The 18,383-nt window shown below is 41.5% G+C and overlaps 1 protein-coding gene across 1 annotated transcript in view; it reads left to right on the top strand.

Annotated features, from left to right (window-relative positions):
• ell2 (elongation factor for RNA polymerase II 2) overlaps positions 1–18,383 on the top strand; it is a 133,647-nt gene that overhangs the window by 95,776 nt on the left and 19,488 nt on the right. The window contains exons 8-9 of the mRNA XM_067982865.1: positions 7,920–8,499; positions 14,890–14,956. Of these exons, the coding sequence (XP_067838966.1) occupies positions 7,920–8,499; positions 14,890–14,956 (647 nt within the window). The remainder of the gene's footprint in view (positions 1–7,919; positions 8,500–14,889; positions 14,957–18,383) is intronic.

Here is an 18,383-nt window from a genome sequence, read left to right as displayed (position 1 = left end):
TGGAATGCACTGCCTGAAAGGCTGGTGGAAGCAGATTCAGTAGTAACTTTCAAAAGGGAATTGGATAAATACTTGAAGGGAAAAGATTTACACGGCTATGGGGTAAGAGCAAGGGAATGGGGCTAATTGGATAGCTCTTTCAAAGAGCAGGCACGATGGGCCGCCTCCTGTGCTGTACCATTCCATGATACTATGATCGCTCTTTCTTTTGTGTTGTCAATATCAGCATTTTTTTTTACTACTCCCATTTGAGAGTATCACTCGTAGCACTATGTTTTGCTTTGTTTTATTTAAAACAGAACTGCTAACTTTTACTCTTAACAGCTCAGTAAGATTATTCAGTATGTAGCTGTCGCATGCTTGCATTCTAGTCTGTGCTGAATTGGATTTTTTAAACTAACAGCAGCTACAATTGGCCTTGGTGGACATGGACTAGTGAAGGGAAAAATCAGCCCAGATTCCAACTTCTGATTGCTATTTAGTGATGCCTACTAGAAGTGCATGCATGTGGACTTTGGCACTATTGAGGCCTCCCTGGGGCCAAATAACCTATTAACACTCATGGTTCAAGCTCTTGGCAGATTAACTAATGTTTTGTTGGCAAACATTGTTAGACTTCCTAATCACAAAATTACACTCTTCCAGAGATTGCATTTGAGTTCATCTGTTCATTATGGCAAGCAACTCAAAATTTTATACATTTTTAAAAAATTCCTAACCGGGTCTAGCCCTGAAGGGCTTATCCCCTTGGTGGCTGTGTGAAGGTGCCTGTTTTATCCATCTTCTCACATTTTTGTTCTCTACGTAGAACATGAGAAGCTAGGTTGAATCCTCATGAAAGCAACCAAATGGTCTTGTGTATTTTGATTCCTTGATCTAATACCCTTTGGCCACATCATACAAGGAGTACATTCTTCCAGGTGAAAAGGGGATTCTTGCACTTTCCATTCTTAGCTGGTTATTGAGCAGAGGATGATTGGCCAAATCTGCTAAGAGTATGGCTGTTCTTGCATCTATAAAGCATAGCATTTGAATAGTACAGTCTACTGATGCATGAACCTGCACACAGAAGTAGTAAAAGTTTGCATTCACTGTTCTCCATATGGAAAGTTCCTGAATTTTGGCTGGCAGAGTGCTGTTGAAAGGATGATGTGCTGTTCTTCTTCCAACCGCCCAACCCCTGGCTGGGCAAGTATGTCAGTTGTGCAAATGGGACTTGTGAATTTTAGGAAGAGCAGAAAAATGTATGCCTTGGCAGGATGCTGCTTACCTCACCTGGCACTGAGACAGTGGTTTGAAGACCCATAGTTTCTCAAATTTCCTTTGGGTCAACAGGTTTGAACTGCACCCTCCGTAAACTCTGCTGCCTATATCCTAACTCACACCAAGCCCCATTTATCCATCACCCCCGTGCTCACTGACCTACATTGGCTCCTGGTCTGGCATTGCCTCAATTTTAAAATTCTCATCCTTGTTTTCAAATCCCTCCATGGCCTCACCCCTCCCTATCTCTGTAACCTCCTGCAGCCCTACAACCCTCCGAGATCTCTGTGCTCCTCCAGTTCTGGCCTCTTGTGAATCCCTGATTTTTGTCGCCCCACCATAGGCTTAGGCCCTAAGCTCTGAAGTTCCTTCCCTAAACCCCTCTATCTCTTCTTCAAGATGCTCCTTTAAAACCTACCAAGCTTTTGGTCACCTGTCCTAATATATCCTTGTGTGGCTTGGTGTCAAATTTTGTTTGGTAACACTCCTGTGAAGCGACTTGGGACGTTTTACTACGTTAAAAGTGCTATATAAATCCAATTTGTTGTTAGTCTACAGCACAATTTTGTGTGGACAGGGCAAAAATTATCAAGGCTAACTTTTTTTTCTTGGGCCAACACTTGTGTTGACCTGTTTCTAAGTAACAGATGGCCACATGACTGATAGCAGCAAATAAAACCCACTATTCAAGATTAGAAGTTGTTCCACAAGATCTACAGCCATGATGTTGATTAGCTTTTGGATGGTTTATAGAGAACATCTGCAAGGTAGTAATGTAGACCCATCCTCATACATGTACACATTTTTGGGGGGGTAACATTTGGGTGCATTCGGGATCAGTAATTCTCTGGCAACAGCTTAGCAGGCTGCCTCAACACTATAACCCAGGTATTCAATGAAGAAAGGTAGATTATTTGTAACTGGTGTAGCCCAGCTTCTTGAAATCAAATTTGTTGTTCCAATTCTTCCTTGCTTCTGAACTGTAATCGACTGGTGTATTCTCTACTGCACCTCTTCCTCAGTTTTGTTTCTTATATAGAAATAACAAGAAATTCCAACATGGAAACAGGCTATTTCTCCCAATCAGTCTATATCGGCATTCACCCTCCACGCAAGTTCCAATCACATTTACCCACCCTGTTCCTTCGTCTCTGCTTCTGAGATTTTGAACATTGATAAGGCTATCTCTGACCATTTCCTTGTCTTCCTTACCACCCAATGCCCTTGCAATCTGCCACTGGAAAAAAATTAGTTCTCCAGATCCCTCACTTTAGTCACTGTTTTTTTTTTCTCATTCTCTGAATGTGGGTGTAGCTGGCAAGGCTGGCATTTATAGCACATCCCTAATTGCCCTGAGAAGGTGGTGGTGAGTCATCTTGAACTACTGCAATTCTTTGTAGTGGTTTGATACAACTGAGTGGCTTGCTAGACCCTTCAGCTTTTTATCTCCAGTAATTTTTTTAAAACTGAATTCAAATTCTCAAACTGCCATGTGGGATTTGAACTTGCGTTCTCTGGATTATTAGTCCGGGCCTCTGGATTACTAGTCCAGTAACAGAATGACTACACTACTGTACCCATTTACATGGTGTCGTTGTAGAGATTTAGGAACATCACACTGAAATGTCAGTGCAATTTTTTTTACATAAGAGAACAGTTCATGAGAATCCAAAGCCTAAATTTAGAATCTGACAGTGTTTGGAAATAATATATACTGAGTTTTAATTATCATGCGCTGGGGACAGTATAGACGATATACCCATATAGATATATAGGTTTTGTATTCCTCAGTGAGGCAGAAACTACTTTTTTTTCATCCCTGCTATTCCCTACTCCCTCCTCACCTGCTTCCGGCCTCTCGCCATCTTCCATCTATCATTTAAAATTCTACTGTTGTGTACTGCCCCTGTTATGCTCACGCCAATTTCTTACCTTAGCCACTGCTTTAGTAACACTCTTAAAATTTCAATCGACACCTAAACTCCTAGACCCCTCTCCTCCAGCTTCTCTGCTATCTTATCCTCATTCAGTCTCACCCTTGACAAACTCCTATCCACAACTATAGTCACTCCCTTGATTTTGCCTTCTCTCTAGGTCTTTTCACTTCTGATATTTTGATCACTGACCACTTCCTTGTCTTCCTTACCACCCAGACTCCTCGGTCTCCATCCCTGGAAAAAACTCCAGTTCCCTCACTAATTCACTCTCGAACTCACAGCTTCCTCTTCTCTGGCGCTTCACCCCTCACAATACTTTTGCCACTGCTGAACTGAACAACTCCCTTCTCTTACATTTACCTTAGATGCCCTCATTCCTACTAACTCACTCAACATCTCCCATCCCTGCCGTTCCCCTAGTACATTCCCCATCTTCACTTCAAGTCTAAGGGCAGCACTCTTGGCGAGTGGTGAATCTGGCTTGACTATGTAAAGCATTACTGTGTCTTTCTTTCCTTTGCCAAATCTTCCTATTAATCTAGGATTACCTCAGAGGGCAAGGACAACAATTTTTCTTCATGACAAACTGCCTGCTCAAACCCCAAAGCGCCTCCCCCACCCAGCCCCTTTCCCTCCTATATCAAGTGCAAAGAGCTCGTGGATTTCTTTGCCTCTTTCGACTGAGAGCCCATGCAACTATCTCTGCCATTATCTTCTCCTTGCAATTTCTATCCACCATATTTCCAGTCTGCCATCACTCTACAGTTTCTCCCGTTTTTCCTCCATCCTATCTAAGCTCATCTCTTCTATGAGACCCACCCCTTGCTCCTTCAAATCCCTCCTCAATGAACTGCCATTGAACTCCTCCCCCCTCTTTCCCCTCCCCCAAACCTTCCTGCTTGCTGGCATTACTTTTTAACTTGTATTTTATTTATTCTAAAAATCGGGAAATGCAATTTGTGAGGTCGCTATACAGCTTTTATACTTTTGAGGGTAATGGCACATTGCAGTCAGTAAAGTTAAGAGCAAGCTAAGAACAGTGTGCTTTGGGGGTCAGTATAGTTTGGTAGTGTCCTTCAGGTTCATTTGATTCAGGGAGATTTCCAGGATCCTGCCTGTTCAGAGGTGTCTCAAAACTGGGTCATTGGGCCATGAAAGACTTCTGATGGAAGTCTGTACATTACCCAATTGTTAATGGCTCTATTTGCCTAAGCACTTTCCCTATCCCTTTCAAAACCACTGTTATTGCCACCCTCCTCGAAGTCCACCATCAATCCATCTGTCCTCTGCAACTGCCACCACGTCTGTAACCTCCATTTACTCTAAGGTTTTTGAACATATCTTTGCCTCCCAGCTTATTGCCCATCTCCCCCAAAACTTCCTATTGCAATCAGTCCAGCTTTTGCTCTGCTCAGGTGTGAATAACTTACATTATAGCTATGGTGCATTATCCCTCTCTGTCCTCCAACCTCCCTGCAGTATTTGACACGGTCAACCATGCCATTAACTCTGTGGACTGCCCTTCTCTGATTCCACTCCTGCATGTCCAAATATGGCCCGGCACAGCTTCAGCAATGGCTTCTCTTCCCACCCCCTACAATCACTTTTAAAGTCTCCAAAAGATCTATGCTCCATTCCCCCCCCCTTTCCTCATTTACATGATGGGTCTCTGTGATATTATTTGTACACATGGGGGTCAGTTTCCATTTGCATTCTGATAACACCCAGCTCCTCCTCTCTACCACTTCCCTTGACCCCATCACTACCTCTGTGCTGTCAGATTGCCTGTTTGACAAATCTTGAATGAGTCAAAATTTCCTGCATACTCCATAAACTACAACTTGTTCCAAACTCAGCTGCCCATATCCTGTCCAGCTCATCCATCAGCCCCATACACTAGCTCACTGTTCTACAATCCATTGAATTTAAAGTTATTCTCCCAAATCCAGGCATGGCTTTTCCCACCCTTACCTTGTTGCCTCCTCCAACCTTAAGTTCACTCCCATACCCTTTGCTCCTTTGACTGGCCTTTTATGCAATTCTCCACTTTCACTCCATCCTTGGTGACAGAACCTTCAGTTGCCTTGGCTCTAAATCTCTGTAATCCCTTCCCTCAACTCCTCTGCCTCTCTATTTCAAAAACCTTCTCGAACCCTTTTTCGAACAAGATTTTGGTCATCTCTATCTGTCCCACCATAACTCAGCATTGAATCCTTTATCCCATCTATCTTTTTTCCCCTCTTTTCCCCATTCCCTGTAAAGTACCATGGGACATTTTCTATATTAAAGATGTGCAAGTCATAAGTGCAAGTCATTGGTGCTAGGAAATGAAACTATTGGTGCTCAACTTGGAGGAAGCACTGAGGGTAACAAGGGCACAGAATGTACCCTGGGTGGGGGACTTCAATGTCCATCACCAAGAGTGACTCGGTAGCACCACTACTGACCGAGCTAGCCGAGTCCTGAAGGACATAGCTGCCAGACTAGGCCTGCGGCAAGTGGTGAGCGAACCAACACAAGGGAAAAACCTACTTCACCTCGTCCTCACCAATTTACCTGTCGCAGATGCATCTGTCCATGACAGTATTGGTAGGAGTGACCACTGCACAGTCCTTGTGGAGATGAAGTCCCGTCTTCACACTGAGGACACCGTCCAACGTGTTGTGTGGCACTTCCACCATGCTAAATGGGATAGAATCAGATGGCGCGATGGGCCATCAGCAGCATCAGAGAGAATTGTATTCCAACACAATCTGTAACCTCATGGCCCGGCATATTCCTCACTCCACCATTACCAACAAGCCAGGGGATCAACCCTGGTTCAATGAGGAGTGTAGAAGAGCATGCCAGGACCAGCAACAGGCGTACCTAAAAATGAGGTGCCAACCTAGTGAAGCTACAACACAGGACTACATGCATGCTAAACAGCAGTAGCAACATGCGACAGAGCTAAGTGATTCCAGAACCAATGGATCAGATCAAAGCTCTGCAGTCCTGCCACATCCCGTCGTGAATGGTAGTGGACAATTAAACAACTAACGGGAGGAGGAAGTTCCGTGAACATCTCCATCCTCAATGATGGCGGAGTCCAGCACATGAGTGCAAAAGACAAGGCTGAAGCGTTTGCAACCATCTTCAGCCAGAAGTGCCGAGTGGATGATCCATCTCTGCCTCCTCCCAATATCCCCACCATCACAGAAGCCAGTCTTCAGCCAATTCAATTCACTCCACGTGATATCAAGTGACAGCTGAGTGCACTGGATACAGCAAAGGCTATGGGACCTGACAACATCCCGTCTGTAGCGCTGAAGACTTGTGCTCCAGAACTAGCCAGACTGCCCTTGACATCAAGGCAGCATTTGACTGAGTGTGGCACCGAGGAGCCCTAATAAAATTGAAGTCAATGGGAATCGGGGAAAAGCTCTCCAATGGCTGGAGTCATACCTAGCACAAAGGAAGATGGTAGTGTTTGTTGGAGTCAATCAACTCAGCCCAGGATATTGCTGCAGGAGTTCCTCAGGGTAGTGTCCTAGGCCCAACCATCTTCAGCTGCTTCATCAATGACCTTCCCTCCATAAGGTCAGAAATGGGGATGCTCGTTGATTATTGCAGAATGTTCAGTTCCATTCGCAACCCCTCAGATAATGAAACAGTCCGTGCCGGCATGCAGCATGACCTGGACAACATCCAGACTTGGGCTGATAAGTGACTAGTAACATTCGCGTCAGGCAATGACCATCTCCAACGAGAGAGTCTAACCACCTCCCCTTGACATTCAATGGCATTACCATCGCCGAATCCCCCACCTTAAACATCCTGGGGGTCACCATTGACCAGAAACTTAACTGGACCAGCCACATAAATACTGTGGCTACAAGAGCAGGTCGGAGGATGGGTACTCTGTGGCGAATGACTCACCTCCTGACTCCCCGAAGCCTTTTCACCATCTACAAGGCACAAGTCAGGAGTGTGATGGATTACTCTCCACTTGCTTGGATGAGTGCAGCTCCGACAAGGACAAGGGCAGCAGGCACATGGGAACAACACCACCTGCCCGTTCCCCTCCAAGTCTCTCTCCCTCCCGACTTGGAAATATATCGCCGTTCCTTCATTGTTGCTGGGTCAAAATCCTGGAACTCCCTTCCTAACAGCACTGTGGGAGAACCTTCACCACATGGACTGCAGTGGATCAAGGCAGCGGCTCACTACCACCTTCTCAAGGGCAATTAGGGATGAGCAATAAATGCTGGCCTTGCCAGCGACGCCCACATCCCATGAACGAATAATAAAAAAAAACTCTTTCCACTTCAGATATGCAATGTCAGTATTGGAGATTAAGACTCCCTTCTGCACTGTGCTAGTAATGTCTTTATCTCAATTTCAGAAGAACAGCTTCGATAGCATTAGTGTGACTTAGCCAGAAGATTTTTATCCCATCAATCTGGGCTGAATTCAAACTCAGGTCCCAGACATGAAAGGATAGTGTACTAGCCCATTCCGGGAATAGTATTTTGATGTAGCTATAACTAGTGTCCGCAGGTAAAGGAAAAGGTACAGCAAAGTATGCATGCTGTGGCATAATTTTCAGAAAATTAGCTTGATACTTGCAATTTGATCTAGGTTAGTTACCAAGAAGGTGGGTACAGTACTCAACTTAGAAAACATTTCTTTTCAAAAACTTATTGAGCAGAGCTTAATATTACCTTCAATGTTTTACAGAAGCGATCTCTGCCTGCAGATTTCATTGACCCACTAGCAAGCAAGAAGCCCAGAATATCGCACCTTACCAATCGTGTGCAGCCAACCCTTAATGGTCATTTAAATCCCTCCAGTGAGAAAACTGTTGTTGCTACTGTCCCAGTCACTCATCCTCATCCTCCTCCTCCCCTTCCACCTCCTCCTCCCCCTGCACCACCACCTGTGCCACTTCCAGTTTCTATTGCTCACACTGTGAATTCTAACTATAATTCCCCGTGCACACCTGAAGGAAGGGGAACTCAAGATATGCCAGTTGATGCTATTGGTCAAACTGGTGAGGGTTATGAGGACCAGCAAGAAAAGCTTACCTCTAGGACTACAGTGGAAAGCCCACCACACCAACTGGAGTGCTCAAAAGTCATTAGCAAAGACTGTTCCTCTCATGGAAAATCAAAAAAGAAAGCTAAAAAACACAAAGACAAGGAAAGAGAAAAGGAGAAAAAGAACAAAGAGAGGAATGATGAGGATTGCGAAGAATACAGAAATGAAATTGAGGAACAAAAAAGCCCCATTAAAGATAAAGATGCCAATTCTGATTCAGGTACGTAATGAAGTTAGACATGATTAGATATTAGCGCTTAAGCACAATAAAAAGAAAACTCCAAAGTTTTGTGTATGACCAAGTGGCTACAATGAATGTAAATGTGAGATGTAGTTTTGTGAAAAATGTGGAAGATGTGAATTAGCAGGTATTGTTCCAGGACATATTGTGGAATGCAGAGTAAGACCTGGTATTCATAAGCAACTTTTTTTTAATAGGATAATGGGAAAAGGAGTAGAATATAAGGAAATATATTTTTTAAACTCAATTGGGACTTAGTTGTTTATGAATACCAGGTCTTACTTTGCATTTCTTCAACATATATAATATATTTTTTTTTAAACCCCTGCATGTTTTGTAACCATTGCTGTGGGTGGAGGTGAAGAGTAATGTGTTGCAAAATTACTTCTCATCTCACACGTTTGGTTTTCATCTAACTTATGCATGCAAACCTGATTTATTTTAGTGATAAGCTGATTTGGATGCACTTGGCTGGTAGGCATAGACAAACTAACCGAGCAATTGGTTTAATAAAGACATGGGCACATGTTCATAATTTCTAATGAAATAATAGTACCACAAGAATATAATATCAGCAATCATAATCTAATCCTAGGATTTGAAAAATTAGCTACTCATTATTGTGGAGGCATAACATTACTGGAGGTCCTTTCCATCCCTTCCCAAAGAAAATTTTAAGGAACTCTGCATTAAAAAAACTTGAGTGACATGCACTTCCTGTCCACAAACATTACTTCCTGTAATGTTTTTTATGTTTAAAATTTTACAATGGAAGGCACTTATATAAACAGTTGTAATGCAGAAACTCTAGTTAAACATAGACATTTCAGTCACTGTTTGGTAGGTTCTCCTGATCGGTCAGCAATTATATATTTTTTAAATTAAAAAGGGAGTGAATTGGTTTATCATTCTATCGCTCAGTGCTTTTGGTGGTGATGGGGAGGGTCTTCCAGTTTTCTCTAACTAAAATTATCAATATACAAATATAAACAAAAAAATTACATATTTCACAATAACATGATTAACTTTACCCATTGATTTGTATGTCTTTTGATGCTTCCCTTAAAGTTTTTACTCTGAGCATGTCAAATTCTGCAAACTTCACAACATATCCAAGCGGGTGTGATTCATAGTATCGCAGTAGGTACAGCACAGGAAGAGGCCATTTGGCCCATCATGCATATGCAGGCTCTTTAAAAGAGCTATCCAATTAATCCAATTCCCCTGCTCTTTCCCCATAGCCTGTAAATCTTTTCCCTTCACGTGTTTATCCAGTTCCCTTTTGAAAGTTACTATTGAATCTGCTTCCACCACCCTTTCTGGCAGTGCATGCCAAATCATTACAATTTGCTGTGTAAAAAAAAAAAATTTTGCCTCATGTCACTTCTGGCTCTTTTGCCAATCACCTTAAATCTGTGTCCTCTGGTTACTGACCCTTCTGCCAATGGAAACAGTTCCTCCTTATTTACTCTGTCAAAACCATTCATGGTTTTGAACACCTCTATCAAATCTCCCCTTAACCTTCTCTGTTCTAAGGAGATCAACCCCAGCTTCTTTGGGCTCTCCACATAACTGAAATCCCTCATCCCTGGCACCATTCTAGTAAATTTCTTCTGCACTCTCTCTAAGTCCTTAACATCCTTCCTGAGGTGTGATGCCCAGAATTGAACACAATACTCCAGCTGAGGCCTAAATGGTGTTTTACAAAGATTTAGCATAATTTCCTTGCTTTTGTACTCTATGCCTCTATTAATAAAGCCCAGGATCCCATATGCTGTTTTAACAGCCTTCTCAACTTGTCCTGCCATCTTCAAAGATTTGTGTGTGTGCACCCCCAGGTCTCCCTGTTCCTGCACCCCCTTTAAAATTGTGCCATTTAGTTTATATTGCCTCTCATTTTTCCTACCAAAATGTATCACTTCATACTTCTATGTTAAATTTCATCTGCCATGTGTCTGCCCAGTTCACCAGTCTGCTATTGTCCTCCCAAAGTCTGTTACTATCCTCCACATTCTTTACTATATTTGAGTTTCGTGTCATCTGCAAACTTTGAATTTATACCCAAGTCCAGGTCATTAATATATATCAAAAAGAGCAGTGGTCCTAATACTGACCCTTGGGGAACACCACTGTATACTTCCCTCCAGTCTGAAAAACAACCATTCACTACTCTCTGCTTTCTGTCCCTTAGACAATTTTGTATCTACACTACCACTGTCCCTTTAATCCCAAGGGCTTTAATTTTGCTAACAAGTCTATTATTTGGTACTTTATCAAATACCTTTCGAAAGTTCTTATACACAACATCAACCGCACTACCCTCATCAACCCTCTCCGTTACTTCATCAAAGAACTTAAACAAGTTAGTCAAACACAATTTTCCTTTAACAACCCCATGCTGACTTTCATTTATTAACCCATACTTTTCCAAGTGCCAATTAATTTTGTCCCGAATTATTGTGTCTCAAAGTTTTGCCACCACCAACGTTGGGCTGACTGGCCTATAATTGCCGGGTTTATCCCTCACTCTTTTTTTGAACAGGGGTATAACATTTGCAATCCCCCAGTCCTCTTGCACCATCCCCATATCTAAGTAGGATTGGAAGATTGTGGCCAGAGCCTCTGCAATTTCCACTCTTACTTCCCTCACTAACCTAGGATGCATTCCATCTGGACCAAGTGACTTTTCTTCTTTGAGTACTGCCAATCTTTTAAATACCTCCTTTATCTCTTTTTATCCTATCCAATATTGATACTACCTGCTGCTTTACTGCTACTATGGCAGCATCCTCCTCTCTAGTGTAGACGGATGCAGAGTATTAATTTAGTGTCTGAACCATGTCCTTTGCTCCACAAAAAATCTCTTTGTCCCTAATCAGTTCCACCCTTCCTTTGATTACCCTTTTACTGTTTATATATTTATAAAATACTTTTGGGCTCCCTTTTATGTTAGCTGCTAATCTATTCTAATAATCTCTCTTTGCCTCTCTTAATTCCCTTTTTTTAGATCTCTGTACTCTCTGTTTACCTTGGTTCTCTACTGTATTAGAAAACAAAACAGATTGTTCATCAAGAATGTATTTCCTTTTTAGTTTAGTTTCACTTGAAAATTAAATTTGAAAACTCGCCATTTTTGAGGCTTCAGGATTTTGTTATTAAAAGTTGAAAACTGTATGATGACCCGCTGAGCATTTGAGTTACTTTTTGTTTATGGAAATTTATGCTTAATAAAGACTGTAAAAATTGGCAGCTCACTAATCGTGCACTAAAAGATAACTTTTCTACTTCTGTGCTTACGTTGTTTGCTACAAGTGCATATTAGGAAATTGCACACCTCCAGCCCATGATTAATCTAGCCTACTTCAGGAATACTGAAATAGAAAATTTACTCTTGAATGCTTTAAGTCAGGAACTGGAGGGATATCTGAGGGCACAAAAGGGACTACAGATGGATCTGATCAGGAGGCCAACAGGCAGAAATAAGGCAGTGGGTGGGGGTTACCTGAGCTTAAAGGGGCCAAGGACATATTGGGTCCCATTTTCCTGGGCTCTCCTCCCCCATACTGCCAGATTGCAACAGTACCCCAATTCTACTAGATTGTGACTTCTCTCAGTGCTCTGAACCACAATCTTACCTACTGTTCCCCAGGATCACACTCCCCAAATTTCTACCCCTACTCCCAAACTCCAGCCGCCACCACCATAGTGGTCACAAACCCCTAGATTACATTTCCAGTGCTCTTTAATCCCAGGACTGGGATGAAACCATGCTTTCATCATCTCTCTGATCCTAGGAGCCTTCTTCCCATGCTCCCAAATCTTGGTACCCCTCCTTGAAATGCAGTTAGACTGAGACTCCAGGCCTCTTTCCAGTGCTGCCCCAAATGCTGATGTCCCTGGTAAAACTACTTGGCAGAACACTCATGTACTTATACTCATGCAAGTCAGAGTTAATAAATATATATATATATATTGTGTGTGTGCGTGTCCACATTTGGACAAAAGCAATCTCAACCACTGTTGGCCAATCCAAGCTTTCAGATTCCATACTAGAACTTGCCTGGTACTTGTCAGAAATTCTGATCTCTAGAAACCAGAATATAATGAAAAAATTGCAAGTCTTCAGCCAGAGATTGACTAGGGAGGGGGGATGGACTCAATGTCAAGTGTATAGAGTTTGTGGCAGGGGCCGATCACGATAACTTCAGTCTTCCCAATGTTTAACTTAAGGAAATTGCTGCTCATTCAAGACTGGATAAACCAAGATAGTGGAGGGGTCAAAAGAGATGGTGGAGAGCTAGAGCTGAATGTCATTGGCGTGCATGTGGAAGCTGACCCCATGTTCTCAGAAGATGTCTCCAAGGGGCAGCATGTAGACAAGGAAGGGGAGGGGGCCAGGCGTTGATCCTTGGAAGACTCCAGAGGTAATGGTGCAAGGGCAAGAGGAGATGCCATTGCTGGAGATGCTGTGGCTATGGTTGGATAGGTATGAGTGGGACCAAGCAAGGACAATCCCTGGACAATGGAAGAGAAGCATTGGATGGTGTAGTCAACCATGTCAAAAGGCTGCAGAGAGGTCAAGGAGGAAGAGAGAAAATGCAGTACTGTCAGTCACAGAGGATATTGTTTGTGACTTGGATTAGGACCGTTTCAATGCTGTGACAGTGGCAGAAACCTCATTGGAGATATTCAAACATGGATTTGAGGGAAAGATGGGTATGGATTTGGGAAGTGATAGCACTTTCAAAGACTTTGGGAAAGAAAGGGAGAATGGAGAAGGAGTGATCGTTTCAAAGACAGAGGGTTGAGGATGGGTTTTTAGGAGAGGGATAATGATGGCTGTTTTGAAAGAGAGGGGGACAGTACCCGAGGAGAGGAAACCATTTAAATGTCGGTTAGCATAGGGGGGAGAAAGGAATTTGGGTGGTCAGCAAACTACTTGATATGGTCTAGCCAGATGTGGTGATGGATAGCTAAACCAGTTGTGCATTCCTTGGATTTGATGGAACAAAGATGGGAGCCATACCAGGGGGAATGACCAGGATAGAGTAAAGGTTTTACTGGGGCAAGAGCATCAGAGTGATTGAGCATATATAAAGGTAGATGATTTATCTCTTGCGATTTTTGCCATGAACCAATCTTTTTCTGTAAATATTTTGAATACTCATCAGCCTTGAGACAGTTTAAATTATTAACCCTTTAACCATTAAATAATGATTATTTATCAAATTCTGCTGATTTTTCACTAACATCTCCAATGTGTAAATATCTCTTCCTATAAAATATAGGAAGAGAAATTGTAATTGGACAGTGATCTCAACCAGTAGGAATACCAGTAGACAGGACCCCACATTCCCTAACATTTCTGAATCCCAGGGACCAACGAGAAATAAATTGCTTTAACCCTTAAATCCACATTGCTGCCAGTTTGAGTGCAACCCTGCAATGCATCTATGTACTCCTCCCACAAACATTGTTTAATCAAAATGTGCAAAGACTTCTTAAATATATGTGTGAATGTTATAAACTCTTAAAATACAATAAATTGTAATCCTAGGCTATAAATATGCTGTATTCTTTTAACTAAAAGTTAAAGAGAGAACTTTTGGGCAACTAATGCTAATACAGAACTTAAATAGTTAATTGTTAATGGCCCAGTAATCAAAATAATGTCGGCATTAAATATATTCCACTGTAAAATGTCTCTTATCTGCTTTGAATATTGAGAAATGCACAATTTTGAATTGGGTGATTTTGAAGTTGTTGATAGTATGGTTCCAAAAAAGACAGAATTTGCTACGTGGCTTGCTATCACATGGTGCTGCAACTAACATTGCAGACTGTTCAGATTTTACAGCGACAGAAGGAAAATTCAGGTGTCAGAATGAGACCTGTGTACTCGAACCTAGTTTTAGTTAATAACCGTGCTATGTTGTCATTCTTGATTCCCACAACACATAGGGTGGGAAAGGTTCTAAAATTGCATTCTTCAACATTATAGCCACATCTGCTGCTTTCAATAAATTAATTCCTGAATGGTCCCTTGTCTGCAGGATTTGAAAACAGTAGGAGACTGACCCTGGGTGGAGATCTTAGTGCTTTGACCTCTATTGTGTGGGTAATTCAGTTATTGCCGTTACGGATTCAAGGCCTGTTATTGGTAGTGACTGAGCTGACCATATGGCTGCTGCTGTTTGCAGTTTGTAGAGTTGAAAACTAGTGCATTGAAAAATGTAATACAGAAGCAAAGGCATTAAAATCTTCCCACAAGTTTTAGCTGCAGTGTGGCAAAGGTCAAAAGTTTGCTGTTATTTTCTGTACCTTCTGCTGTACGTCAACAGATATACAGAAGCCTCTATTCTTTTGCAGGAATGAATAGGAAGTGCACTGGTTCCAGCAATGCTACATTACCAACCAAAAAGCCTGACTACTTGATGTGAGTAAACATGCTTATTTTGAGCATTTCTGTATTTCACACTCTTCCCTCCTCCCAAAAAATTAAATATTTTAACGGGCAGTCGTTATTTGATTCGTTCAAGTTGAGATTTCTTTATAATTTGAAAAAACGAAGTATTGAAAACTATTTTTAATCGACTTTCAAACACTATAGTGTTTCCCAAATCTTTATTCTGTTTTCCTTCATTTGTCAGAAGGATAGATCATGTTTGACTTGGCTGATAATTCATTTGAGGATAAAGTATAGGCAAGGGGACACAGTAGATATAGTTTACATGGATTTTCAGAAAGTGTTTGATAAATTACAACTTGAGAAATTGATTGAGAAAATTAGGTAAACATAAATACATTATTTTCATTGGTAGATAAATTGAACCCAAGAGTATGATCTTACTACAAGCTCTAAATACATAAATGGTTCCATGTAGAGTTATCAAATATGAAAGCTTTGACACAAGTGATGATTGATAGTGACAGCATTCAAAAAAATGTACTGAATAATTTCTTGAAAATAAAAAGGTGAAAATGGGACTTTGTAAAAGAGCTGCTTGTGCTCAGTTTCTGAATTTGTATAAAAAGAAAACACCTTTCACAATCTCAGGATGTTACAAAGTGCTTCACAGCCAATGCAATACTTTTGACGTATGATCATTGTTGTAATGTAGGGAAACGTGGCACCCTATCTGCGCACAGCAAGGTCCCACAAACCGAAATTAGATTAATGACAAGATCATCTCTTTTTGAGGTGAAACTGTTGACCAGGACACTCAGAAAATACCTCTGCTCTTTGAAAGGTGCCATAAGAACATAAGAAATAGGAGCAGGAGTATGCCATATGGCCCCTGAGCCTGCTCCGCCATTCAATAAGACCATGGCTGATCTTCGACCTCAACTCTACTTTCCCACCCAATCGCCATATCCCTTGAGTGCCTTAGTGTCCAAATATCTATCAATCTCAGTTATGAATATATTCAATGACTGAGCATCCACAGCCCTCCAGGGTAGATAATTCCAAAGATTCACAACCCTCGAAGTGAAGGAATTCCCCCTCCTCTCAATCTCAGGAATAGGGGTCGGCCATTTAGGACACTCCAGCCAGGGGAAACAGCCTCTCAGCATTTACCCTGTCTAGCCCTCTAAGAATTTTGTACACTTCAATGAGATCACCACTCATTCTTCTAAACTGCAGAGAATATAGGTCCATGCTACTCAATCTATCCTCATAGGACAACCCTCTCATCCCAGAAATCAATCTAGTGAATCTTCGTTGCACTCCCTCTAAGGCAAGTATATCCTTCCTTGGATAAGGAAACCAAAACTGTATACAGTACTCCAGATGTGGTCTCACCAAAACCCTATATAATTGCAGCAAGATTTCCTTATTCTTAGCCTTTATTGCAAGGGGGCTGGAGTATAACATACCATTTGCTTTCCTAATTGCTTGCTGTACCTGTGTTAACTTTGTGATTCGTGTACAAGGACACCCAAATCTCTCTGAATATCAACATTTCTTAGTCTCTCTCTTTTTAAAAAAAAAATTTGCTTTTCTATTCTTACTACCAAAGTGGATAATTTCATATTTTGTTTCCATCTGAGGACAGACAGGGCCTCGGTTTAATGTCTCATCCAAAAGATGGCACCTGACAATGTAGCACTCTATCAGTACTGCACTGAAGTGTTGGCCTAGATTATGTGCTCAAGTCTATGGCGTGGGGCTAGAACCCACAACATTATGACTTGGAAACGAGAGTGCTACCTCTAAACCAAGGTTGACATTTATCATGTTGGGTTATTTGTGTATGACATCACAAAGACGGCAAGTCACTGTTCTCTGTGTGCAATTACCAAAACTACTCTAAGGTTTCAACCTACTGTAAAACTGGGGCACTGTGTGGAAAAAGCTTAGCCATCTTTTGTGTTTTTATTGTGGCTAGGGTACAACTTAGGACCCTGTTCTGACATTTAGTCAGATCATGGCCAATCTGTTATCTCAACTTGAGCAATTAATATATTAAAGTTTTAAATAAAAGATTTTGAAAATGTTATTTGTAAGTATTCAGAACAAATGTCTTTATATTCTGATTACCTTAAAATGTGTTGAAACCTCATCCCTGGTTACAAACTTGCTTAAACTGGAATAGAAACCAACACAAGGTTTCCCCGACATTATCCAGCCAAGTTGGTGCTGGCTTATACACCCCTGATGCACTGTGGAATGATTTGTATGATTTCCTTAAACTGTTGCAAGACACATTCTGGGGTTGTGCACATGTGCAATATGATTTTGCAAACCTTCCAAGAACAATATGACTGGCTCATATTTCTGAAATCTGTGCAGATTTCAGAAATTTGAGCTGATTTCAAGCTGAAAAGTGAAATGAAGCTAGAAGTGAAACTGGTGCTTGTGTAACCAGGATAAGATACTGGCAGAAGTCCTTTTCACGTAAAAGTTCTGATTGTGCTGGCAAGTTACTTTGTTGTATTCTACCAGTGGTATTTTGTGATATTTTAGTACCACTAATACAATTTATCTTCACTTTACTACTATTGCAAATGCAGTAATTCAATCTGAGTTCTGATTATAAATATTCATAGATTATCATTGTTCTAACTGATCTATTGAATTACTGCCTTGCAATACATTGCTACCCATCAAATAAATGCTGTGGGGGAAGAAAAGATATTGTAAATGGACATAGGAAAGTACAAATAACAATGCCCATCTGTATTTGAGATTCAGATTTTACATAGAAATACATAGATGTTACAACATCGAAACATGCCATTCAGCGACGTCCATGTAGGCATTTACCCTTCACCCTGAGCAAATATCCTAATCACATTTTCCCACCCTGTTCCCCTTTTCCTGAATCCACCTATCCAATCTAATCTGGAATGTTGTCATAATTTCTGCTTCAAATACTATCCCTGGAGGTGAATTCCAAGGAATCACAACTCTGTGTGTAAAGAAGTTTCTTTTGTTCTCTGTTCTAAATCTCTTGCATTTAATCTTGTCTATGGCCTCTCATTCCAGACCCCCTCAACTGCTGTAAAGGGTCTGCTTCTACCAGTCCTGTCCCATTTTTTCTTAATTATAAACACTTCTTTCATATCGCCCCGTAATCCACATTGATCTAATGAAAAGAGACCCAATTTTTCAAATCTTTCTTCGTATTTCCTCTTACCAGACAGCATTGAAGTAAAGCTGAATTGTACCCTATCTAAAGCTTCAATAACCTTCCTATAGTGTGGAGCCTAAACGCACACAGCATTCTAACTTGTGCTCCAGAACTAGCCGTGCCTCCAGCCAAGCTGTTCCAGTACAGCTACAACACTGGCATCTACGCGACAATATGGAAAATTGCCCAGGTATGTCCTGTCCACAAAAAGCAGGTCAAATTCAATCC

The sequence above is a fragment of the Heptranchias perlo genome, chromosome 4, assembly GCF_035084215.1.
Source record: "Heptranchias perlo isolate sHepPer1 chromosome 4, sHepPer1.hap1, whole genome shotgun sequence".
NCBI classification, from domain to species: domain Eukaryota; kingdom Metazoa; phylum Chordata; class Chondrichthyes; order Hexanchiformes; family Hexanchidae; genus Heptranchias; species Heptranchias perlo.
This window is presented reverse-complemented; position numbering and strand designations above follow the sequence as displayed.